This window comes from Balearica regulorum, chromosome 1 (genome assembly GCF_011004875.1).
Source record: "Balearica regulorum gibbericeps isolate bBalReg1 chromosome 1, bBalReg1.pri, whole genome shotgun sequence".
NCBI classification, from domain to species: Eukaryota; Metazoa; Chordata; class Aves; order Gruiformes; family Gruidae; genus Balearica; species Balearica regulorum.
This window is the reverse complement of record NC_046184.1, coordinates 188,268,730-188,294,742: the sequence shown is the minus strand read 5'-3', so window position 1 is coordinate 188,294,742 and position 26,013 is coordinate 188,268,730. Positions and strand designations below refer to the sequence as shown.

Genomic DNA, 26,013 nt, shown 5'->3' with positions numbered 1-26,013 from the left:
ATCAGCCTCAGTTGCATTCAGGAGTGCACAAGTGTTGGCCTAAAACTCTTGAGGTTTCTATCCCCTTCACTTTTGGCCAAAAGCACCTTCCACTCAGCGAGAAGCTTTGCTTTTCCTACGCTTGAAGTCTACTGTTTTCTGCTCAGTTTTCCATGGTTTTCTAAACCAAAGAGGTCAAAACTAATTTTTTTTTTTTTAATTTTTTCCTAAGGAAAGGAGCATATATGTGATTGGGATTAAAGAACTGATGTAGAAATAAATGCATTTATTAGCTGATCAGTATGAAACAATGTGGACTCTCATATTAGTTGTATGGTCACACTAGCAACAGTCATTTGAAAACATGACATAAGCCCTTTAAACTAATGTTTCTTAAGAGAATGATTTTTTTTAAAATGTCTTTCTTGCTCTTGAAGCTTAAGATTTACTTTTTAACCATTTGCTCCACAGCCAGAATTAGGAAGATACTTAAGCACCATCTGAGGTTTGTGCATGACAAGGCTGCAGTCCCAAGGGTAAAATTCCCTTCAGCCTTCCCCCTCTCCCAGGAGCAGACCCAAGCCAGGAGACAGATAGGCACAGGAGTCCTCCAAAATAGTTATTTCCTTCAAAACTGGCCACATTCCAGCACAGCTGAGCAAGGCAAAAAAGTAACCGAGAGAACTAGTCAGTACCAGGGATTTCAAGAACTGTGAGTTTGTGGCTGAACATGGTGGCAAATCTCTTGGTTGGTGCAACAGGAGGAGGTCTGGACCCACTGCCTTCCTTGCAGGCAGGGTGGTGGGGAGCCCGGGCAGGTGGTTGGGCTGAGCTACTTCTTGCTTTTATGAGTATAGTGATTTGTTGTGATTTACCTTTCATTTCAAAACTCTTGATTTGTTTTGTGTTACTAAATGCCAGCCTTCCCAGAAAAGAAACTAGTAAGCTAGCTAAATGGACTTTGGTTCCATTTGTGTGTTAAAAATCACCATTTCTACAAACCTCAAACTAGTTGTTTCAGGACACCGATGATAATTCTCTCAGTTGTTGTTAAGTACAACTATTTTCAATTTCATGTATAGATAGAGTCATTTTCTTCCCTTTTCTCTGTCTTGCTTTTTTGATTTTTTACTCACTTTGTTTTCGCACGTTGCACATGTATTACTACCATATGCCTGGGCTTTATTTAAAGCTAAAAAATATTTTTGGATCATGTCCCAGATATTCTTTGGCATCTGTAACAACCAAGAATATTAAGATGATATTAAAGATTTTATGTTATGCATATATACTGCTGACAGACATTTGACTGTAGGTGACCTGAGCCAGTCGATGGATTTAAATGGCATCACTTAGGTGCTTTTTGGAGACTATTGCTGGGTGCAGCGGCGTGACTTTGTTAGTTTGGGCCTCTGGCTCCTTGTTCTTGATTTCTTGGCTATCTCTCCACAGCACTGCACTGCATCAGAATTGCCATTTCTGGAGTTTCTGGTTAGAAAGTGCTGTTGGATTCATCAGCAGTAGCCCAGAAGACAGTCCTATCCAGCCTTGACGGTATCTGAGCAGTTGCTGCGGGACAGTGTAATGATGTCAAAGACAATGCTGTCTTACCTGCCTATGTCCTGCTGCCAGGACTTGCTAAAAAAAGTACTTAAAATATATGCCTAAAGCAAGGGTAGGACCGCGACATCGCGGTTTGCTGTGAGCGGGCAGCGTGCTGTCAGCTATGAGACTGGGAAACACGCACTTCATGTTAGACACCACCACTTGAAAACGTCACTTGAGGATGAGGTTAAATTAAATATATGGTATCAAAATCCACTTAATGTAAAGGAAAATAGATTTGGCTGGCTTGTGCCATTCAGTGTTTGTTATATGACATTATTTGGAGAGAAAAAAAAAAGAAAAAAATTTAACCATGACTATAAAAGAAACGGCCCAGGACTATTGCGAAGGCTTGTCGTTGTTTTACTTGTATTGGATGCAAAATTTCCTCTGCCCCCTGACAGTCAGTTCCCAACAGCATCAACAAAAGGTTGCTTTTTTGTTGCATAATGTGAGCTCTGGTGAGTGGGAAGGATCCTGAATCAGAGCTCCCGCCCAGTGTTTCCTGCCTAATACTCCAGCGGCACTGCCAGCTTGAGATAACTGTTCTTACCTTTTAGGCTTCGTTTTACTTGTTGGCTACTTCCTTCCAGCTTCTCAGCTTCAGAAAAACATACAGCACAGAGTTCACTACTTTTTTTAACTTTTTTTTGGTAGGTTAATTGACCTTCCTGCTGCATGAGGACTTGCTTTAATAGTATCTTATTTTCTGTGTGTATGAGGCTTTGTGTACGGGTAGGATTTCAGATGAATATAATGTTTGGTGTACATAGAGTACCATATATATTTGGGCCAAATTTTTTCAGCATATTGCATTAGCCCAGAAATACCTTTGGTCCTTTGTAATTTACAAAATTTTCCCTCTAGTACCATGACCGTAGAGGACTTGAAGATTGTGGCACTTGCATTGTTCTCACAAGTGACAAGTTTATAAGCTCCTTTGTGAATATATATCATGCCACAGGTGATCTAATGTACGCAGTCACTGCCCAAATTTGTTTTATGATGATCTCTTCATATCACAGTGCAGTTAAAGCTTTAATGGTATATTGGCTAAAGTTGCAGAATTCACCTTGAGTTTATCCAAGGATAAACTTCTTATCCAAGGATAAACTCAAGCTATAGAAGTTAGTGTAAAATCAGATCAGAATATAGCTGTTTGTCAAGACCTTGTGTCTCCCAGGCTTGATGACTTCCTTATCTCCTGCCTATGCTCCTTACCTTGTACTGTCTGCTGCACTAGCCACACAAGTAGGATTTCCTTTGTGCTTTCCTTTGCTCTCCGTCTTCCTCTTTCAGCTTCCACAATAAGAATTATGAAATAGATCAAGTCCATTATTTCCTTCTCTGCTTGCCCCCAGTAGTCAGTACGTGGGGATTTCTTTAGGCTGTAAGTTCATCCAAACAGCGAAGAACTGAATATTCTTTTCTGCTGCGGGAGTATGTCAGCATAGAGCACTAATTGCCCATTGGAAGTGATTTTGAAACACATCTCTATCATTCCTGCCTGGTGGCTTTGCATGTAAGTGTGGGTGCAGAGAACGTGCCAATTATGACTGGGCAGCCTGTAAACTTCTTCCAGGCATATTCCAGGAGCCAAACCCAACTTCCCTCACTTATGTGAACAGCCAAAGGTCCATAGCCCATTCCCAGATAATGGAGCATTTGACTAAGAATGATTTTGTTGATACTTATGTTTTAAAAAGTTATTGTGCTGGAAACAATGTAATTTGCTTTTATTCCAACCAAAATATTCCTTAGCCAACTATTAAATATTTTCCTGGCTGCACTCCTAGCAGCAACTCCGCCTCTTTTTGCTTGAAAATTAATATTCCTGTTAATGGAGTTGAGGAGAGGTACGCCTCAACGGAAAACATCAGCGAATCTCCATTGTCTAAACACTTATAAATTCACATTTGCAAATGTTTCCCAAAAGGAAACAAATAGGGGCTTGAGTGCCTGCATTTCCTTGAGGGTGGGAAGTTTCATTTGCCTGTTTGGAATAGCAGTTCATTTTTCATTAAGCCAACTATTGTTGACATCAGGTTGAAGTATGCAGCTCTGGTATGCTCGCAAAACACTACCATTCTTTTAAATTGCAAGCTGGTGGTAAATTTGAAGGCCCACTCATTTACAGCACAGATGGCATTTTGTGTTTTTCTTCTTTTTTTTTTTTTTTTTTTTCCTAGTGATAGGAATTAATTGTGCAAATGAAAAATGATGCTGATGATAAGCTCTGGGTGATAATACACAGTTCTAATATAGTATAACCAGCTTATTGAAACAGAGTGTGCTTTCTGTCCCCTTGGACTTCATCACTTTCACATGACTGAAGATTGCTGGAAGAAGTTCATTTCAAGTCCTTCCTGACTGTTGGGTATCACCCCTTTTTTTTTTTTTTTTTAAATTGTGTTTCTAACAGTTTTGTTTCAGATGAATTTCAGCTTTAAAGAAATCAAGACTTTCTAGAAACAGAAGATTATTTGAATAGCCTCCCCTCTCCCTCCCTTTCCAAGGTTGAGAAGTGTGCTGGCCCTTGGCTATTGCAATGCTTGTGCCATAACAGGATTGTAACTTGAGGAACAAATACTTGTCTCCTGAACAAAGTCGTAGCTTCTGCAGAGGAGGAACTGAGCAGAATTCCTCCTAAACTGCAAAAAAAGATCTTCACAGCTTAATCCTGTGTAGACTGCCTGGATAGATTCTTCCTACCTTCCTTAGTAGACATTAATATTCCAGAGCGACGTTCTCTAGAAGGAGAGTGGGAGGTGATGGATGGTCATGAGGTGTTATAATCTTCTTGGATAAACTGAGGAGCTCAGAATTAAATCTGAAAAGGGAGATTGTTATATTGTATGGGCTTTGCTTTCTCATCAGTTCAAAAGGATGAAGGGTCTCTGAAACGTTACATGCTCCCCGCAGTCTTTCTGCAGAGAGGAGATACAACGCATATTTACATTGAAATGTGTTTTGGCTTGCGAAGGCAGAGGTTTGCGATGGAAAACGCTGGCAGCCTTATCTGTGCGTCTGCTCCTTCGCTTTGGGCTGAGGTCCTGAAGCTGGGTACAGTGCTGCGGCTGGGAGCTGCCGTCCGCCCGTGGTGTCCCCTCTGGGACGCGTGTTCCCTGCGCTACAAACTTCCCCGTTGCTAGAACAGTGCTCTTTGTTCTTCTAGGTTTTGATCTTTTCTGTATCTTTTCATTTTTCAGATATGAATCCCCAAATATTGCCTTACGCTGTGGAATTATGCTGAGAGAGTGTATTCGGCATGAACCCTTGGCCAAAATCATACTTTTTTCCGAACAGTTTAGAGACTTTTTTAAATACGTGGAAATGTCAACATTTGATATAGCTTCTGATGCCTTTGCTACATTCAAGGTAAATTATTCAATACCTGCATCATAGTGTTGTGTCAAAAATGACATTCCGTTGGTAGTCATCACTGAATGTTGCGTTGCCTTTAAACTGGGTGACTTTTTATTGTTCAGTAAAGGATATAATTAATCCTTGATCTGTTTGTAACAGTATTCACAACAGTGATCAAGTCTGCAAAAGATCTTTAATTCAACACAGATTTACATTTCACTCATGTTGTTCATCGTGATAACCCATGGTCTTTTATGCGACCATTTAAAATTCAAATTAATCATGTATTATGTACAGTTCTTGTAAAATGCATAATCTTTTTCTCTCCCTACCCTCCCCCAGAGACAGAACCACTACCCATCATGACCACAACCAGTAAATAGAAAGAATAATTTAAAATTCATTTTTAAAATCCTCTAACTGAATTTGGGTGAAACTTGCCAAATTTCTTGGAGTTTGTATGTGACCATCATGTCTTCTGCAAGGTGCTGGTTTAATCTTTGAGAAAATTTGGTATGAGCTTAATGTACAGGAAAGATTTATTTCTGCAAAATAATTTAAGAAAGCTGAGGAAAATTCTTTTCAGGTAAAGACTTCTCTAAATATAGACATAACTCCTTTTTTCTTCTATCATTGAGTTCCTTGCTGTCATAGAAACAAGTTGTTCATTCTTTCCTCTCAAAGCTAATTAGAAACATGGTTAGACAGACCTTAGGAATAACTGTAAGGGATGTTAGATAGAGTTCAGCTCAGCTATTCAACACATACTGAAACGCAGCCTCAGTTTTTACTCCCCTAATGAATGGGGAGTGTATGGTTGGTGATGGGCAGTCTTCACCCCAGCCAGGACGTACGATGGGGACAACGGTCAGTCAAGCTGCAGCAAGGACCACAGGCTGCTGCGACCCTTCCAGAAAAAAGAGGGATTGATGTCGTTCAGGGATCTACAGCTGTGAAACTTACTTCTGTCCCCTGTGAACCAAGTGTATTTTTAGCAGGATTTAAAAATAGAATTCTACATCCTCACATGCACTGGAAAGACAGGAGTATGAGGGCAGTTCATCCTCAGAGATAGGGCAGAAATCAATTTTTAAATTGCCTCTTATTTTAAATTGCCTGGCCTGATACATGGTCAGTTCTGGAAATAAACCAGCTGTTCGTCTCATCTCCTATTTTTCTGTTACTCTGAATAGCTGGAACAGCAAGAAGTGATGTGGAAACGACTGAATCATGAAATATGGAGCTACTTCATTTCTAATACTGTAAAATAAGTGCTATGATTGCTCGCTGGCTGGATTACTGAACTTGTGTTTTTGGTTCTGTTTTCCCCGTGTTGGGTTCGTAGTGTTGCCGCCGGGGTGTCTGGTTCAGAGCTGAAAGCCTTGGATAGTCTATGCACCAGAGGAGGGCTTAATTAAATGTGCATTAAAGTCTGAGGATATTTATAGCAGGGAAGTATTGGAATTTTTTATGATCTGGAGATGTACTTCTTAATTAAATTCAGCCAGGTGCACTGCAGAGAGGAAACAGAGCTGCTGAAAATGCTGAGGAAAGCAGTTTGTATTTAGAGATACAGTTGGCTGTAGAGAGTACCAGCAGCGATTGGAAAGAGTGGTGGTTGAATACTGCTGCTCCCTGCTCTCTCATGATTTCCTATGAAAAACTCATTTTGGATTATATTCCATTTGTGCCCCCTATTGAAAAATGTTGTACTTGCCCTGCATAAGAGCCTGTGAATCATGTTTGTTGCACTCAGCCTTTTAAACTGCTATCATTGCAGTCCTGCTAAATAAAGGAATGTACTAAAAACATGTACTGGATTTTATAGCACTCTGCTTTCCTCTTACAACTTATGGTAAAAATAAATTAAAGGATTAGTATGTAAAGGATTTCTTTTATTTGTGATGCTGTAGAGGATGTGTCTGTGCATCTGCTTCAGCTACTCATCAGCTTCAGTCTCTGACTGTGGGTAAGGAAACCAAGGAAAACATGATGAAAAAGATAGCAACTGATTCACCAAAAAAATATCAACTTGAATGGACTTCATCTGGCATTTATGGTGATCAGTGTTACGTTTTAAAGGAGGCAATAAGATAAAAAATAAACTTAAATGCCTCAAACTGGCCACTTTGCTTCATAACTATTCATCCAGTAAAGAGACTTGATTTCTTCCGGAGCTGAACATTTACATGTCACTGCAAACCAGCATTCCCATTCTGTGGGAGAGGTTGCTTTAATTTAAATTTGAGTTAGTTGACCTTTTAGCATGGGAGGCATCCCATCCAGCTGTTTAAAAGGTCTGCTACTACTTGTGTCAGTAAGCCCACCTTGGGCAGAAAAAGAACTGCAGGAGGGATTCATCCCACCTACCTGAGACCCCTTTCTGGGAAGAGAGTGGCTGTGGAGGGAGCCTGGATGGCTAGCTTAGATTGGTGCCTAACTTTTAGGCTTTAAATAAATAAAAGTATATTACAGTGGCTGAATTTGAGTCTGTCTTGTGGTATTCATTAGAGATAAGCAAGAAAAGTTGATCAAACTTAACATAATCTTCCAGCTGTGGGGTAGCATGTAGATCGCTTTTGGCTTTGGGGCTACAGTTGATCCCTCCATAAAGAGTTAATTTACCTTCTTCTTTTCCTCCACCCCAGTTTATTGTAAGTACTGTGCACAATGACCATAAGAAAAGGAATATAAAGAAAGTGTTAGAATAGTTTTATATTGATTCTGTTAGCATTAACTGAGTTCTCCTTAAAATCCTGGTAAACACACAATGCAGTTTTGTTTTTAAATGCTTTCTGTCTATAGAATCATGTTGCAAATGCCTTCTAAAAGATGACCTGGTAAAAAATGCTAAAATACATTTGAGAATCAAGGGACAGTCAAATGAGCACGCTCTCTCAGGTAACCTTTTGCTGTTCTTCCCCAGGACCTGTTAACGCGACACAAATTGTTGGTAGCAGAATTTCTGGAACAAAATTATGATGCGGTAAGTGTAAATGATAGAATATTTTTTTAAAAAAATCTGTTTGTGGTTAGCTGGAAAAAGTGTGCTTTCAACAGCGAAGGGTTTCATGCTCCACATAAAATAGTCACATATGACTGCAAAACTAAACATTGCTTTTACTAAAGCAGAATCCTCATGTGGCATTTGAAATACAGGTACCCTGTCGGCACACACATGGGAACACATGCCAAGGTTTCAGGAGAACTCATCGTTTAAAAGCAAGTTTTATTCCTCTCTGCATGCATCTTATCTCCTCATATGTGCATGGAGCTGTCAACTTTGTATGTAAATAGACCGTGGGGAAAAAAGCGTGCACATTTTAAAAGAATTTTGTGATATTCCAGCACTGATATTTATAATATTTTGGGTCAGAGGAGAACAGTTGCTGGAAGAAATTTTAGCATTGATGGAAATTACATGTACCTAACTGGGGGACTGAGGCATGAGTATTCCTCTTACCATCCTAAAGCAATTAGTCCCTTGGTTTGCTGCCATTTTTCACTTTGATTTTTTGGCTCAGTTTTGAACCAAATATGGGTCAGAAAAATTCCATTGCAATCAACTAAAAGTGGACTGATAAGGATCATGGAATTAGACTACAGGTTATGTTCTCATGGTACCTGAGGTATTCTTTATTTCATTGCCAAAGTGAAAAGGCCGAAGACTATTTCTTTCATTCTAGAGTTACCAAGAAGCTTAAATAAAGATCAGGGTTATTATTGCTGAGTCACAAATGCAGCTTAACTAGAGCAAAATTAATGTTTCTGCTAATCTTTTCTCTTAGTACTGAAGCACTGGCATTGGAACAGTCCCTGTTCTACCTTTAACGTTTAAAATGTTAAGTATAAATTGTGGCAGTGAGCATTTTTTTAGACGATTCTTGGACAGCAGTATTGGGGTTTTTGCTTATTTGGTAGATGGTTTGAACATATTGGAGCCCTCTCACTCAGTCTTCTTGACCACAAGATTCCCTTGGCCTGATACCGCAAAAGCCAGCACGTGCTTGGGCCTACAGGAAAGCTGGAGAGGGACTGTTTACAAGGGCAAGTAGTGACAGGACAAGGGCTAATGGCTTTAAACTGAAAGAGGGTAGATTTAGATTAGATATTAGGAAGAAATTCTTCACTCTGAGGGTGGTGAGGCACTGGCACAGGTTGCCCAGAGAAGCTGTGGCTGCCCCCTCCCTAGAAGTGTTCAAGGCCAGGTTGGATGGGGCTTTGGGCAACGTGGTCTAGTGGAGGGTGTCCCTGCCCATGGCAGGGGGGTTGGAACTAGATGGTCTTTAAGGTCCCTTCCAACCCAAACCATTCTGTGACTCTATGATTCCTAGTTACCGTCATGGATAAACAGCTTTAACAAATGAAGGTGCTGAAGGCAGGTGGCACCTCACAAAAGGAGCTTTTGGCATACACCAGTATGGGATGCACCGTCACCGGTTTGGGGTATTGTGTTAAATCACAAAGCAAGTCATGATAACAATATGAGTGAGTGGATGTTACGTGCTGGACCTGTGTGTCCTGACAGCAGGTTCGCCCTCTTGTAAGAGATGGCTGTACAGGCACTGGCTTACTTCTGTCCTAGTTGGCTCGCACCAGCTCCCGTTACATCCAGTCCATATGTGGTATCCCTCTCTGCTGTATTTGGAAGAGGAGTGTTCCTGGGCATTAATTCACTGTGTGATAACCGGCCAAGAAAAAAGGCCATGAGAGGTGGGCCTGGCATTGCAGTGAAGTGTTAGAGGGTGGCACTGCTGCGGCCTCTGCTGCTCCTCTGGGGTGGCAAGGACCAGGAGGAGGAAGGATGGACATGAATCAGATGCATTTGTATTTTCTTGTTACAGATCTTTGAGGATTATGAAAAACTCCTTAATTCTGAGAATTATGTAACAAAGAGACAATCTTTGAAGGTAAAGTAAGGTTTCTCAGCATTTTCCTTCTAAATTTGAACTCCACATTATGCAGAATACCAAGATGCTTGTATGGCAACGGAGCAGCCTCATACTTTCTAATGAAAAAGAAATGAGTGCTCAGGGATGCTGCTCTTACAATGCACAAGAGCTCACCGGGACTTTTATTTCCTGGATCTCTGGTGGAGCATCAGGCTGTTTCTATGGAACAAGCACTATCATTTTTCCTCTGACCTCAAATCTGTACTTAGGTTCAGAGCGTAGGTTAAAATGAACTTGAGGGTAATGTGATAGTTTCTGTTTGTCTGGTGCTGCTACAGCACCAAGTCTGACATGACCTGCAGATGGGACCAGATAGGCGTGTTAATGTAACATCCCAGTGAAATGAAAGTGTCTTTGTGGGACAGCTGCACTACACTTGTTTCTGTCCTGGCTGGCTCACACCAGCTCCTTTTACACCCAGCCCATATGTGGGATCCCTCTCTGTAGTATTTAGAAAGTACTACTGGGCATTAACTAACTCACTGCATGATAAGAAGTCTAGCTACTTCTTTTTATAAAGGTAGTGACATTGAAACCTCCTAGACAAGAATTAAAATATGTTGCTGCTTTCTTTGCATTCAAAAATAATGTGGTGAACTGAAAAAAAACCCTGTTTTTTTTGTAATTGTGTCTATAGCTGCTGGGTGAATTGATTCTGGACCGACACAACTTTGCCATTATGACAAAATACATCAGCAAACCAGAAAACCTGAAGCTGATGATGAACTTGCTGCGAGATAAAAGCCCGAACATCCAGTTTGAAGCATTCCATGTGTTCAAGGTGAGGTAGTATTTGCTGTAGAGGTGGCAGACTTTCTCTTTTCCTCATAAAAGTGTCTTTCAAGGTGGGCAAGAGAAAGCACAGAAAATTAAGGCAAAGGCTGGGGTTTACAGTCACTGCCAGCATTTGAGAATGTCATAATTGAAAACCTTTCTATTAGTCAGCCTCTGGTTTCTGTTTGCCTTCCTGTTGTGGTTTAACCCAGCAGGCAGCTAAACACCACACAGCCATTCGCTCGCTCCCCCCACTTCCCCCAGTGGAATGGGGGAGAGAATCGAGGGGGAAAAATAAAGTAAAACTCGTGGGTTGAGATAAAGACAGTTTAATAGGACAGCAAAGGAAGAGAAAACAATAATAATAGAATATACAAAACAGGTGATGCACAATGCAATGGCTCACCACCCACTGACCAATCATCCCCGAGCTGCAAACCCCAGCCCGGCCAATTCCCCCCAGTTATATATTGACCATGACGTCATATGGCCAGTCTGGGTCAGCTGTCCTGGCTGTGCCCCCTCCCAGCTTCTTGTGCCTCTCCAGCCTTTTCACTAGCAGGGCCTGAGAAGCTGAAAAGTCCTTGACTCCATATAAGCACTACTTAGCAACAACTAAAACATCAGTGTGTTATCAACATTATTCTCATACTAAATTCAAAACACAGCACTATACCAGCTACTAGGAAGAAAATTAACTCTATCCCAGCCGAAACCAGGAGATTTACTTCAGGTGAGATCTAAAGAAACATCACTTTGGTTTGGGCTGAGGGTTGTCACTCAAGTAGTGATGACGTGGATGCTACCGGTAACAAAATACACAGCTGCTAGGTAGTATCCAGGGTACCTTCCCCCAATTCTTAGGTCATTTTACTATGTGATTCTGGGTAAAGATTTAAAAAAAAAAAAGAAGTCTTAAAACTCTACATTAATTCTAAAAATAGATGGTGATGGTGCTGTGCATTAGTGTGGACACAATTTGCTTTTAAAGGTATTAAAAAGATTTGGTAAATCTGAGCTTGAAATGAGTTTAATCCTTCTGTCCTTTTGCAGTGATCATTAATGCAGTCTTAAACAATTACCAGACTCAACCAGTGTCCCCTTTTTCATGATGATTAATAAGTGAAAAGTTTACCATTTTCCTATCAAAAAAGTTCACTGCTCTGGGACAGAGCGTGAGTTGGATTGTTATATGCAAACCTACCTTTAATTTGGAATGAACACATTAATTTCAAGCTATGTAAATAAAGTTATCAATTTTCAGAAGAGTAATATTGAACCTGTAAGGATATCCTTCCCCAAGATAGTTAAGAAAGATACCAGATCACACCAAAAGGCATGCATGCTATTGCAAAAAGGTTACATCACCCTCCACAAATTCAGGGTAACTTGTTGAGTTTTGTACTTCAGCCATTTCTGATTTGGAAAAAAGCTTTCAGATCTTCAGTGTGGAGGCTTAGAGGATATGCAGCTTCTCCAAAAAGCTTTTCATTTAAAAAAAAAAAAAGCTTCAAGGAGGATTAAAAAAAAAATTCCTTCCCTGAAATAAGCAGCTTGGTAAGCTGTTCCCTTGCTGACTTCCTTCATAGTCAACTGAACCACTGTGAATAACTTCTACTCCTCCTCCTTATCAGGAGGTATGTGGCTCCAAGATAAGGGAGCAGTCAGGCTCAAACCACTTGCAGCCTTTGAGATGCCTATGGAGGGAAGGGATGAGAGGATTGGGCTCTCTTAGCCACTCTGTGAATAAATGCTAGGTTTTTATGTATGAAACATATGAGTTGCTGTTCCTGAATTAATGATAGGCATGGCCCAGGCCTTGGGAAAAGCTGATTTTGCTTATTTTAAGAGGCATTTCAAAAGGATTTGGAATGACTTAAAAGGATTCCAGTGTGCAACAATGTCACGCATTGCTGTTTCTCCCATTCTGCCTTCCAATTCCTCCCCTCCTTTCCTTTTCCAGTATACTGCATCCCATTTCCAGTTAGAGCGGAGATATTGTAGGCTCAGCCTTGCTTGACCACTTGCAATTGCTACCATGTGGACATTGTTGTGGAGAAATTGCAAACTCAGAACAGAACCAGATCAGCTGGAAATTGCTTGTTTCTAACCACTGTCAGCACATTAGAGTAACTAGAGGTGCAGCAGAGCTCCCCTTCTCAGGTCCTCACCGAGGATCTGGGTCAGCTGGATGTGGAAGCATTCAGCTTCTCCCTGGTGGGCAGGTAGAGGGTATCTTTTAGAACATGCATTGTCAATTAGCTTTGTAGACTGGGTCAGAAAAGAGCATTTCCCTCTGATTTCACTTCTTAAATTGAATTCTAACTTCTTAGAGAACTACTAAAGGAAATCCTTAAATGTTTTAGAGAATGGAGGAAAACACTTCTGGCTGGTTGTGCCCTGTTCTGCAGTGTCCCTGCCTCCTGTTTCTGGGTTAGTGTCCCTCAGCCTGGTTCTCTTGTCAGCTGTAATAATTCCATGCTAATGTAACTGGGAGAGGAATCTTGTCCTCAGCTTTTAATCTCATAAATTTTAAACTGTGCCTGCATTTTTAAATTGTGCTTGCAAAATACCTGTGCAGTACTGGTTGAAATTACAGTAGTCTAACCACAGTGATTTGAAATCACAGGTCTGCTGAGAAGTTGATACTTGCTTCTCTGTCTGGGCTGCCAAAAGATTTGGGTTTAAATTACCTGATTTAGATGTTTCACCAGTTAGACCCACTGGAAATGAAAAAGTGCTTGTTTTGTAAGCATCCAGATTTCGACACTCCCATGCCCCAGCTGACCCAAAAAAAGGCATATGACTTTTACCTCTCCGAGGCAATTTCTAATTATTGAAGATTCAAACCTGTTAGAGTTTAAAACAATGAACACCTCTAGTGCAAAAATATTTTGTACGAGCATGAGTTCCATCTCAATATAAGGAAAAACTTCTTCACTCTGAGGGTGACCAAGCACTGGACCAGGCTGCCCAGAGAGGTTGTGGAGTCTCCTTCTCTGGAGATATTCAAAACCCTCCTGGATGCAATCCTGTGCAACCTGCTGTAGGTGATCCTGCTTTAGCAGGGGGGTTGGACTAGGTGATCTCCTGAGGTGCCTTCCAACCCCTACCATTCTGTCAATCTGTGACCACATGTTGGGCAGGGCTATCCAGCTCCTGTGATGGATTTGTGAGAGTTATTAGTGGAGGCCACTTTGAGTTTGCCTGTAGGGGAGAGCAAAGCTTTCAGACAGAGGTGAACATGGTGCAGGTATTCCTTTGGCCTTATGCATTTACAAATAAAGGCTAATAACAAGCTTTCTTGGCTTTCACATAAACAATTAGATTATTTGGAAGAAAACACCCTGTAGCAGTGAATTGGGATTATGCAACTTTCTTGTTCTTAAGCAGACATTTAGCAAGATATATTTTACTGTTTAAATCTAAAAATAGAATGGGTACACTGTGTTTTGTGACCTTAGTTTCATTTTTCCATTCTCTTTCATGCACATTACAGAGCTACCTCCTGCAGCTTGCTCTCCAAATGATCGCATGTAATTTGACCGTACTGACAGTTTCTTCTTGGTACAAAGCTGAAACCATGTCTGTGGGGATATGTCCTCTCCTGTTTCTTAGCTGGAGAGTTTATAGGGCAAGAAGTGTTTATATGAAGCCCTACACTATAAGCAACATGAACTGTAAGGCACTTCTGCGTGCATTTTCCTGACACAGTAAGATTGTGCGTGACCCCTGAGTAAGTCTTAAAATACCCAATCCAGGGTATCCAACCTCCGTAATCGCTTTTGCTCTGCCGTAGCCCCTGCGATGCCTGGTTATTAGTTGTAAGGAAACAAGGTCAGATTCTCTAATCAAGTGCTTTTGGTATTTTGTTTGAAGAAATCCGGTGTATGAGTTTTAATGGAGAAGAGAGCAACAGTTTCACTTTGGACAACTTCTGAAGCTTCAGAGTTGATTTTCCTTCCAGGCCTTTTGCAAATATTCACAAAATGGAACTGTGCTGAAACAACTATTTTTAGAGTTGGAATTTTAATATGAGTACTCTCTTTATTTTGGTCTCTGTCTCAGATATCTGAATTAAGTGCTCTAGAACACACAGCCTTTCATAATAAAACGATAGGTGAAACAAAGTTCTCTGTGAAGTGTTTTAGCTTCAGTTATATTTCATTTTAGAAGAAATTTTCAGATAGCATTAATAATTTCTGTTTTCAGGGATTTATCTCCTCCTCTGTGACGATACAGAGTTCTGAATGTGGGGGGATTTCTGTTTTCAGGGATTTATCTCCTCCTCTGTGACGATACAGAGTTCTGAATGTGGGGGGATTTCTGTTTTCAGGGATTTATCTCCTCCTCTGTGACAATACAGAGTTCTGAATGTGGGGGGCTCTTTTAAAAGTAAAATCTCATGGTGGTCCTAATCCTGGGCTTTGTGAAGTTGATTAGTTGATACTGGCAGAATTGATTCTGTTTGCTTAGCCAAAATATTGAATAACATTTCAGGAATTTTTTGGTCCTTTAACATTCTCTCTTTATGAGTCCCTGTTGACACTGAGCAAGACTGGCAGTCAGGATGATCTTTGTTTGAATTTTCAGTTTGACAGTTTTGCAAGGGGAAGATTATAATCTATAAATAATCAAGCAGGAAGGTAAACAGGATGTGATGTCTTCTTTAAACTAAGTTCTTTTATTATTTGCTACGGTAATACTAGTTGTAGGACCAATATGAAATGCTGGTATTTACTGGTTTCCAGTTCTGTTTGCAGACCATGTAGCTTTTACAAGAAGAATGATTTAGATTTCTTCATTTTGAGAGTCAGCCTCCAGTTATCTTTATAAAGAGGCCTAATATTCATTGAAGGAAGATGTTTGGCACTTCAGGGTCAGGCTGTAATCAGATTATTTCTGAAAATGTGGGTCCTGTCAGTGTCAGTGTACTTGCTTGGTTTCTTCTCCTGATCACAAAGAGCAAACTGAACTCCAAAATTTAAAACTTTTAATGAAGATCTGTAACGGTTACTCTCCTCATCCCTGCCTGTAGGCTTACATACTGCTGTTTTCAAAGCTTGTCCAGATGACCTGGGATTTATCACAGTCCAAATTGTGGAACTATCAAGCCTCCATCACCGTGGTGACCTGGAGTAGGTCAGCACGTGGGCAGCTGCATCGTGGGACTACTGGAACTGAGAGCAGGAACTGCTGTTGTCTCAGCCTGAGCCAAACATTCATACCCACGAGATTTCAGGATTCGTGTTCCCTAGACAAGGCACAGCCTGGAAAGCTGTAGAGTACATTCAGTAGTGATTTACATCCCCCAAACCTTTATTTCTCATATGGGGAACCGATGCATCAATAGCAGCATATCAAAGTTATTTGCAAGGGAAGGGATATTTCTTTCAAATGTTGCAGGCAGCGACAGAACAATTGGCTATGGACAGTCCATTAAGTGTAGTGAGAGCTGTGAACTGGCTGTCCGACGCGCTGACAGATGTGTCTGTGGTAAGACATTGCACTTTGAGTGCTTGGAGCATCGTGCAGGAAAGCTGTTATTGTCGGGTGGCTGCTCTGAAGGGATCCTTGGGAGTTGGGGCTGTTGGTGCTACTCTCAAGAAGTTTTAGGTGGCAAGTAGGCATAAAAATAAATTATTTGAGATTATAGCTCAGAGTAATCAGAGTAATCAGAGTAATCTTTGCCTGTGCAAAGAGGGTGTGAATAACTGTAGATAATATACTGTCACAGGGACCACCGTCTGGCCACTAGATCAAGGAAAACGTTGTGAAAGACTTTGGGCATGGGCTAGGGAATGTTCAGCCAGCATGGCAGAGGTTGCAGCTCTTTTCCCAGAGCAGAGGGAAAAGTACCTTGAAGCAGGGAGTCCTAGGAGCCACCTGAGGAGGAGGGATCCACAGGAGACAAGCACAGGCAGGGATTAGGGTTCTTATGGCATTAGGATGCCAGGGTTTAAGAGTAGATGCTTTGCCTCACCTTTATGGAATAATAAAAAAATTAGTTTTACTTCTCTGTCTGGGCAGAAGTACTTTGTGTGGCACCGTTAGTGTGTGCTGAGCCCCATTCCTTCCCCACATTTCCCTTGCATGGCATTTTCCGCACCACTTGTATAAAATCCCCTGATTGGGGGGGGGGGGGGGTGTACGAAGCCTAGTGATGGGTCCAGCCTAAATCCTCTCCCAGGCTTTACCAGGTGTTCTTTGTGGGGGCAAGGGACAACACAGCACCTCCCCGTGCAGCTGGACATGGCCCAGGTTTTCCTGCGGGCACAATCTCAGCAGAGATAAATGAACCTGCAGAAGAGCCCCAGGTCCGGAGCCAGCAGCTCTGGGGCCGGGCAAGTGGTTGGTGCCGCCTGCGCTCAGCCGGACAACGTGCCATTCTGTACTGTCAGCAGATGTTTGTTTTCATTCTGGTTTGAACAGGCTTGGAGGGAAACTGGACGTTTTCCAGTCCTGTCCATCCTTAATTTCTTCTCGTCGGGTAGAGAATAACTTGTGTTATTTATGTTGTTGCACAAGCGCTCGGGCAGTGTTTTGTTGACCAGCCATGGTAACCTCCGTGCGAGCCAGACGTGGGAGCTCCTCCCGGGGGTGACCGGGGGTGTGCTGCTCTTGTGTTCCCGCTGCCAGCCCCCCGCCCTGTCTGCTCCCCGTGACTGATGTCCGCAGGGCCCGCATCTCCACGGCATCCTAAGGACCCTGGGAAGAGCTTGTCACCGCTTGCCTTTACAACCGGCTTTAAGTTTCCTGTCCTCAGTCACCGCGTAAGGCAGAGAAAACGTTAAAGAAACAGTGTCGTGGTGTAGGGGGTCATGTTCAGAGCTGGAAACCTCTGTGTCTTTAGGCATTACAGGAGGAAAAATCAGAGCACAGCTAGGTTTATCCTTAAAAACTATTATTTGAGAAGAGCAGTAAGCCCACAGCGCTGGGCTGGCTGTGCCAGGTAAGTATCTGTGTCTCCTGTCACCTCCCTGCATTGCCACCCTCAACTGCTCGGCGAGGGCAGCCAAGGTGCCGGGCGCACCGCGGCGTTCCTGCTCCTACTGCTGGAAATTTCCACACTCCCATGAATGGATTAGGCAGAGGGAAGTGGAGCCTCTGACATATTTTTGCAAACCAAAACAAAGCTGGCAAGTCTAATTTTAGGCCTGGTTTAGTATGGAAATGATATCAATACTGACACAAAGCTTTTCCGTTCTCCTGATAATTAATTTATGTGTATTTAAGTCTTGCATGTGGAAGAGGCTGAGAATTGATAGCCCGCTCTCAACAGCTGGGTTTACAATCAAACGTTTTATCAACAAAGAGCAAAAATTAAAGGGAAGCGATACCACACACAGGCATAGCTTTGCTTCAGTTTGCTGTTGAACCAATATGTTTGTAACTCCTCTTTTTCTGCCTCGGGACAAGGGGTGTAGCGGCAGAGTATCGGCCTGCCAGCCTTCAGCTGACTTGTTAGAAAATACGTTACGGCGATACTGTGACTGATGTTCCTCTCTCTCTCTCTCTCTCCCCCTCTCTCTCTCTCGCTGTGCCTGGTTTTGTTTGCATGTTAGGTTTTTGTGGCCAGTCCAAACAAAACACAGCCTATTGTGGAGATCCTGTTGAAAAACCAACCCAAGCTAATTGAGTTTCTGAGCAATTTCCAGAAAGAGAGGACGGATGACGAACAATTCACTGATGAGAAGAACTACCTGATTAAGCAGATCCGAGACTTGAAAAAGCCAACAGCATGAAGAACTCCTCTCGTTTTCCACTGTAGGCATTAATCTCATTTGTTAAGTTCCTCTGTGTCCCTTAAACACCACAATAGTGCTTAAGAAGGCACAGCAAGTGCCTGGGTTTTATTTTGTCTTTGTTCCTAGATGTCAAGAGTATAGGGGTTTTACATGAAAACTAAAAAAAAAAAAAAACCAACTAGAATAATATATTATTTTTAATCAAAACTATAATTATTTATGTCAGTTTAGAATCTCTCTGTAATAGAAGCTGGCTTGACGGATTTTCATTTATGCTCAAGAAGAAGGAACCTCTTTGCTTAACTTCATCAACAAACTCAAGCTGTTGGTGAGTGCACAGAGTAGGTCTTCTGAGGACTGTAACATTGTTCCTTTGCACCTGTAGTTGTGACTTTGTTCTAGTGCTGCACACACACAAGACTGTGAAAGAGTACATTTGTCTCTGGAGTTAGCTGCACCTAGAGATTGGGTTCCTTAGTCAAAACAGTGGGAGATGAAAAAGCAGTAAAGGTCACTTTTTGCTTTATTTTTGTGTTCTTTCATCTTTAAGTTTTCTTTTTCCCCTTGATCAGAGGTTTTCTATTAAGTGCTAGGGAATGGATGAAAACATCAGCCAGATGAGCTGTTTCTACCTGCCTCCCATTTTCCTGTACATGATTGTCATGGTTTAACCCAACAGGCAGCTAAAACAACCACACAGCTGTTCGCTCACTTCCCCCCACAGTGGGATGGAGGAGAGAATAGAAAAGAAAAAGGTTGAGATAAAGACTGTTTAATAGGACAGAAAGAGGAAGAGAATAATAATAATGATAAAAGAATATACAAAACAAGTGATGCATGGCACAATTGCTCACCACCTGGAACCGATTGCTCAGCTACTTCCTGAGCTGCGCGCCTCGTGGCCAACTCCCCCCAGTTATATACTAAGCATGACATTAGATGGTGTGGAATATCCCTGTAGCCAGTTTGGGTCAACTGTCCTGGCTGTGTCCCCTCCCAGCTTCTTGGCTCCCCCCCACCTTCTTGTTGGCAGGGCAGTGTGAGAAGCTGAAAAGTCCTTGACTGCTTGGCAACAACTGAAACATCAGTGTGTTATCAACATTATTCTCATCCTAAATCCAAGCCACAGCATTATACCAACTGCTAGGATGAAAATTAACTCTATCCCAGCCAAAACCAGGACAGTGATCTACCTTATGCTAGAGCACCGGCTATTCCCACCAGCTCCCAAACAGACTAATGAGGAGCAGACCCAGGTACATGGTGCCCATGTACCCTGCAATGGAAAGAAGGCAAGAGCAGCCCCCCTCCGTCAAGATCTATGCTCGTAAAGTCATCCTGCACCTACTAAAATCAGCAAGAAGCCTGTCCCCAGTTTTAGTGGGAATAATTTTGGGTGGTGGCCAGAGCTACGTGGCTGACTCATGCCAAGCGCTGAGCCCCAGCACCCAGCGAGAGGAGGGAGCTCAGGAACTTCCCATCTAGATTTAAATCTCAGCTGTGTGAGGTGGGATTGAGCCGAATTCAGCAAGGGGATGCTGATACGGCCTCAGCCTGAACCGCCAAGTGCCCTGGGGTCCCCAAGTCTGCAGGTGCTCTCAAAGCTGAGAGCATTAATTGGATACTTAAATCAAGGGTGGGAGGCCATTTAGCAGCCCCAGGCACCAAAGGCAACTTGTAGTCTGGCATTTTCTATCCTTGTTCATCCTGTGTGAATTCAGGTTCTGCGTTGAAGCTGTCGAAGGGGAAATCATTGCACTGTTTATGTTTTAAAGTTTAATAAGCTCTGTGGTCCAAACAGCGTTTCCCAGGTGTGTTTGAAGAGTTTTTGGGGTCTTTTGTTTTCTAGCGGGAAATGAAAAGGTAATTCTGATGCTTTATTAGGAAGTGGAGTTTGAGAGCAGGGAGTGGAAAATTCTTGAATTTTTCTGGACAGCCTAAGTTCTGGGTTTTTCCTATTTGTTGTAAGACAGTTATCTAGCTAAAACTCTCGTTAATGTTTCACATAAAAAGGTGACACAGAATCGTAAAACCAGAACATTTTCCTTCATAAAACTGTTGTATATTGGGGTGACTGATACTTTAATTTATGTGCTTCAGAAAAGGGATAAAATGGAAGAGATTGTGGACTCACTTTTTTTTTTAGATGCCAGATACACACAACAAATGTACATCTTAGTTGCCTGGAATTAAAAAAAAATATTTACAAGCTATTAAAGGCATGATTACTGATTACCCTTTATTTATATCTCTGGTTTTTTTCTTCTTGCCTTTCTGGATAGCCAGACTCCATACAGTGCTAAATTCTTTTTCTCCTTTGCCAACCAGTTTCAGCAGATGGAGAGAGAGAGAGAAATGAGCACTTTCTCCAGAGCTAACGCACTCTGCAAGCAGCACATCTGCAGCCCTGGCTGGCAGGGGGCCTGGCAACCCCGGCTGCAGGCCGGCTGAGCCTGACTGCGACGCTCTCCCCCAGCCCCATGGGTAGTGCTCACTATCAGTGGTAGCTTGCGGGTCGATAAAGGACCGTCCCCAGAACTGCAGTCCTCTGAGCTAGTCATTTAAGTCTGATCCTCTGAGATTTGGAGCCTGAAACCGAAGGGTGCTTGGCTGTGCTCTGAGCTCCCAGGGTGGGGCTGTCTCCAGGGCTGGATTAACACAGAGACACGTGTCCATTGCCTCAGCCTCTGGAGTCACATGAGAACATCGGGCTTCCAGCCTGTGCTCGGAAAAAGTGTCTAATGGTGTATTGCTGGGGAATGCGTGCCCTTGACAGTGTGAGTGTAACCCATGCGGAGGTGCCCAGTGCATCTGTGAGGGTGGTCAACCCTGTGAGATGCTCTTGTCTGCATGGTCTGGGCATAGAAGAGCATTTTGAAGACATCAAAACCTGGCTGTAATACAAGGAGCGAAATTACACCCACACCCCCGGTGTTTGTGTAGGCTGAGATGTGGCAGGCCAACGGGGAACTGAGCGATGGGCCCCATCCCCGCAAAGGCAGCCTTTTCCAGTGCAAGCCGTCAGCAGACCACACGAGTAAGTGGTAAGGAGGGCTTGTGAATAAGGAATCTGCAAGAGAGAGGGGGAAAAAAGAGTGGGTTTACAGTAAAAGGACATGTGCCAGGCCCCTTGCAGTTTATCATACAAGAAGCTGGTCCTGAAGTAGATATTGCCAACACGCCTCAAAAGAATTAAGTCTTCCCCAAGCTCAACTTGCTTAGCACTTTGAAAGAAGAAAAAGCAAAAGAAATGGTGAAGATGAAATTAAGCACCATAATAATATTTCACAGCAGGTGGGAACACATCCCTAATTAAATGAAAATGAGGTCTTTTCTAATGCAACTTTGAAATAACCATAGAACTCCCAATTTCCTTTGGTGCATTCAATCAAGGTGGTTCTTCTGCCTAAGCAACTGCTCCCACCAGGAACTCACAATTTCTCTGAAATTAATATCTGGGGGAGCTGTGTGATTGCAGGACACGGTCCATCAGAGTGAGGACAGGGAAGAAGATTGTAGTGTGGAGAGAGAAAGAAGCTGGAGGATGCTCGGGCTGCAGCCTCTCAATTCCAGTCCCCACCCAGCATTCGGGGGGGGGGGGTTGGATCGTATGAATGAAACTCTGCCAAGATGCGATGTATGATCCTGCACATAAAACCTTATTTGATACAGCAGAGTGCCAAGAATCTTTGAACCAGAAGCTTCTGTCCTGGGATTTGGGCAGCTTGTGCTACTAAGAGAAATCTGATTAGAAGCGGCAACAGCCTCCCCTGCCTGTAATGGCACGTATGCCGGCAGGTGTGAACCCGGGGGGAGGATGCAGGACTCTGGCCTTCAAGAAACATGGGTGTTAAGACCACTTGAGCCTCTTAATCTGTATGCTCTGGGGACAAGATCAGATGAGAAGGAAAGAATGACTTGGACCTTGTAATCTAATGATAAAAGCACTTGCATGAGGGACAGGAGATAGGGATCCCATTTGTTCTCTAATGCATGATTTGCTCGTCTATGAAATTGGAGCTAAGAGAACCCAGGCCTCTTTCCAAAGGGTGCAGTGATGTTTGGTCAGTAGAGAGGTTTTTTTCTGTGGGCCAATAAATGCTTCGTTTTTCTGTCTGAAGTAGAAGCACTTCAATATTTTGGCTGGAAGCACCTTACTGCAGAACATCTTATGTCTGGGGATGCAGGCCGTTGTAAGACAGAGGGAAATACAGGTTTTGGTCTCTATGACACGAAAGGGAATTGTACCTAGCTCTCCTCCTCCTTGTCTAAGCACTCTTGCATAAAAATATAGGTTTCCATGGCCTTCCACCATTTTTTTGACTTTCATTTTGGCACCTGCCACTTTCCGTGTGTGGAGCTCGCTCTGCATTTGCCTGGAGCATCACCCACTGGACTTGTACACACGACCTGCAGCTGAACAGCATCAAGCAGCAGAGGACTATATAGACAATAAGGATTCATTGCATTTACTGCCAAGCAATGAAAGCCCATTTCATAGCTCTTATGCTGACGGACCTAAAGTGACCATTGGCTTTTCTGTCAGAGCAGATGGATAGATGGCAGAAGTTCTGCCAGGCTGCAGTGTTCCTGGGGTCTGAGCAGGAGACACCCAACACTCACTGATGCCTGATGACAAGTGCAGGCTCCTAAAGGCCTTCACTGCTGGAGCCTAAGTCCTGGGGCTGCTGGTTTACACCAGTTTTTGGTGTAAATGCAGGCCCAGTCTCAGGAACCAATGTGGTCCCCCTTCCAGCCAGTTGCTTAACAGAGAGCTCAGCCAGTCTTTTTTACCTGTTTAGGGCAAATCCAGGGCTCTGCTCCCAGTGAGCTGTGGAGTTACAGAGTCAGGCTCACCACACATTTATTCCATGCACACACACTAAGTGGAGCAGCACAAGCTGTTAAGACTGGGCATGAGGTGTCCTGTAGCAGGAGGTCCAACCCCGCAGTGAGAGAGGCAGTCCTGCTGGTGAGAGCTGCTGTGGCTTGGGCAAGAAAAAGAGCTCAAGTCCTTGCTACCCCAGCCCCTGCTGAAGGGGAGCCTTGCCTCTGGCAAAGGCTGGAGTCCCTCAGCCTGCAGTGCGTGAGGCCACGAGGCAGCAGCCGTCAAGGCAGCTCTGAGCACGGTTGGTGCTGGGCAGGCAACGTGGGAGGAGGCTAAGGGAAAACCCAGGACAAGGTTAGCGGTTTTGGCTGTGTCGTTCAGCTGTAAGCCAAGCATCTCGCAGGGCTGTGACTTGGCCCGGCTTCCCTGAGAGCCCCGGGGAGAGGCAGGCGGCGAGCGCAGCCCCCCTGACTGATGGTCCTGCACCACGGCGCCTGCCTGGCTCTGGCCTCTTTTTCCAGGAGTGGGAAAGGAGGAAAAACAATCAAACAAGCAACCCCTTTCCTATAGCGTCGGTTGTGAGTGGCTTTGCAAAGCCACAGTAAAAATAACCTTTTCCACCCCAGGCTGTGTCACAGCGAGTGGCAGCATGGGGAAAGCTTGTGCCGAGGGTGCAGCGCCAGCTCGGCTCTGGCCAAGCCATGGCCATGCCCAGCCGTGCCACAGTGGGGAGGCAGCTCCTCGGGCCCCCAACACCCACACTTATGGGGCTTAGTATTGACTGGGGTACTAGGGACAAGGGGTTGTCCAGGCACATGCTGTGAAACAGCATTCTGCTTTGCATCATGCGGCTGAACATTGTAATTTGCCATTGCTAGAAGAGCCCCATGGCTGTTTTTCATCACCAGATGGCACTGGCAACAGCTGGGAGGGCTTTGCTACTGAGCCTTAGCTCCAGGAAAGCATCGCACTGTGCTGGCCATCTGTGAGACTGCAGATACCTGCAGTGCACCACGTGAGGTATGGCCCAATGTGTGTGTCCCATGCCACCTCAACCTCCTCCTCCCTAGGTGTGGCTGTTTTGCTCCTTGGTAGTGCTGCTTGTAGGGCTATGGGATGGTGTGTGCTTTTCTTCACATCCTCTCCCCAGGTGTGGCAATGAAGCCTCATTGTTCCATGGTCAAACGTGTAACCTATGTGTTTTAACTATCAATCACGCTGTGCCAGCAGGCACCTCCAGCCTGCTGAGGCTTTACAAGTAGTTGGACACAACAAGCACCTGAACACCAAGGTGACGGGTAAAAACGTCTTTTGGCTGCACGACAGGCACCAGCCCAGTCACAGCACCACAGCCCAGATCCTCATGGTTAAAGAAATAAAAACCAGCCAACTCCCCAGTCCAGCTCTCCTGGGGAGACCCACCAGTCTGGTAACGAATGGAGTTATTTCTTCTGAGGGCACAGAGAAGACAGGACCATGTCTTTGGGGCCATGAAGTGCTTTGCTCAACTCTTATGAATAGAGGCCCTTTTTTTCCAAATTGCCGGGTACGTTACCTCTACTAATGCATGGCTTTGGCAATGCCCTTCAACTCCCTTGTAGAACAGCTGGCTTGACAAGGGTTTGGAGCGGATTTAAAAATACCCTTGTCAAAGCAGAGCCCGTTGCATCTGTTCAGAGATTTGTGCAAACATGCAGTCAGGGTTAGCTTTTCAGCAGGCGGCACACCCAGGCACAGCCCTGCCCCGGCAGCTAGCAGGGAGCAAACAAACCCGTCATTTGCTCAGGCAGATGGTCAGATGCCCAACGGGCTCTTGTGTGCGTAGGACAAGCAGGATCCTGCAGGGAGCAGGTCTTAGAAACTCCCATGAGGGAAGTGGAAAAAGGCACCTCCTCCCCACTTTAAAGCTGGGTGTGGGGGGAAAAAAAATGATATTCACAGACAGACTTGCCTTGTGCCCCGAGGAGTGTCAAGGGCAGAACCACAATTAGCTCATGGGATAGAGCAGGTTCTCGCTGTGGGCTGACTGCAATGCCTCACGCTTCCTGTCAAAGGCTTAAAGGAAAGCGACACTGGGGACAGGCCTACTGGCAGGCAAGAAAGCAGCATGTCCCAGGAGACGGCAGGCATTGCAGAGGGAGGAGAAACATATGTTCATTCCAACGAAAGACCCAGCTCTCCTGCTTATAAATACCACTTCTAGCCATGCAGCTAAGCTCCCCTGCTTCCACTAGTTTTTGTCTTTTCTAGCTAAATTTGTCTTGCCCCACAATGGGAATGAAAGAGTAACTGCAGGTGAATGCCCTGGCATTCGTACTGTCTTACATACATCTTTCAGGTATTTCTGACAGAACATTGGGGCATTGGCGGGGGGGGGGGGGGGGGAATGTGTCAGTGCTGGCATTTGTATGACATGTGCCTAAGGCCCAGCTCTTGCTAAGGTTATTGCTCAAATGCTTCATGATTTCCCCAGGCTTCTTCAATCCCTTATTTTTCCTCCAAGTTAGAAATTTAGCTGCCTTGGGGGAAAATTTACTGGCAAAGTGGTGAGGTGACCTCACCAGAGCCAAAGTAGAGATAGTTGAGCAATGAAGGTGAAAGAGTACAAAAAAAATGCAGGCAGACTGCAAAGGCTTCGTTGTTGTTAATATACCTCTCCAGTGCCAGTGATTAACGTGTTGCAGACGTACTATCTGCATTAAAGCTGGAGCAGACCCCATCCCTTCAGCAGCAGCGGGAATAACGCACAGCGGTCCTGTAG

The 26,013-nt window shown here is 43.8% G+C and overlaps 1 protein-coding gene across 4 annotated transcripts in view; it reads left to right on the top strand.

Annotated features, from left to right (window-relative positions):
- The window catches only part of CAB39L (calcium binding protein 39 like), a 46,874-nt gene extending 26,204 nt beyond the window's left edge, over positions 1 to 20,670 (top strand). For all 4 annotated transcript variants that reach the window (XM_075741863.1, XM_075741862.1, XM_075741865.1 and 1 more), the window contains 5 exons: positions 4,794 to 4,962; positions 7,877 to 7,936; positions 9,795 to 9,860; positions 10,540 to 10,683; positions 18,242 to 20,670. In XM_075741863.1, the coding sequence (XP_075597978.1) occupies positions 4,794 to 4,962; positions 7,877 to 7,936; positions 9,795 to 9,860; positions 10,540 to 10,683; positions 18,242 to 18,421 (619 nt within the window). In that variant the 3' untranslated portion in view covers positions 18,422 to 20,670. The remainder of the gene's footprint in view (positions 1 to 4,793; positions 4,963 to 7,876; positions 7,937 to 9,794; positions 9,861 to 10,539; positions 10,684 to 18,241) is intronic.
- The last annotated feature ends 5,343 nt before the right edge of the window (positions 20,671 to 26,013 follow it).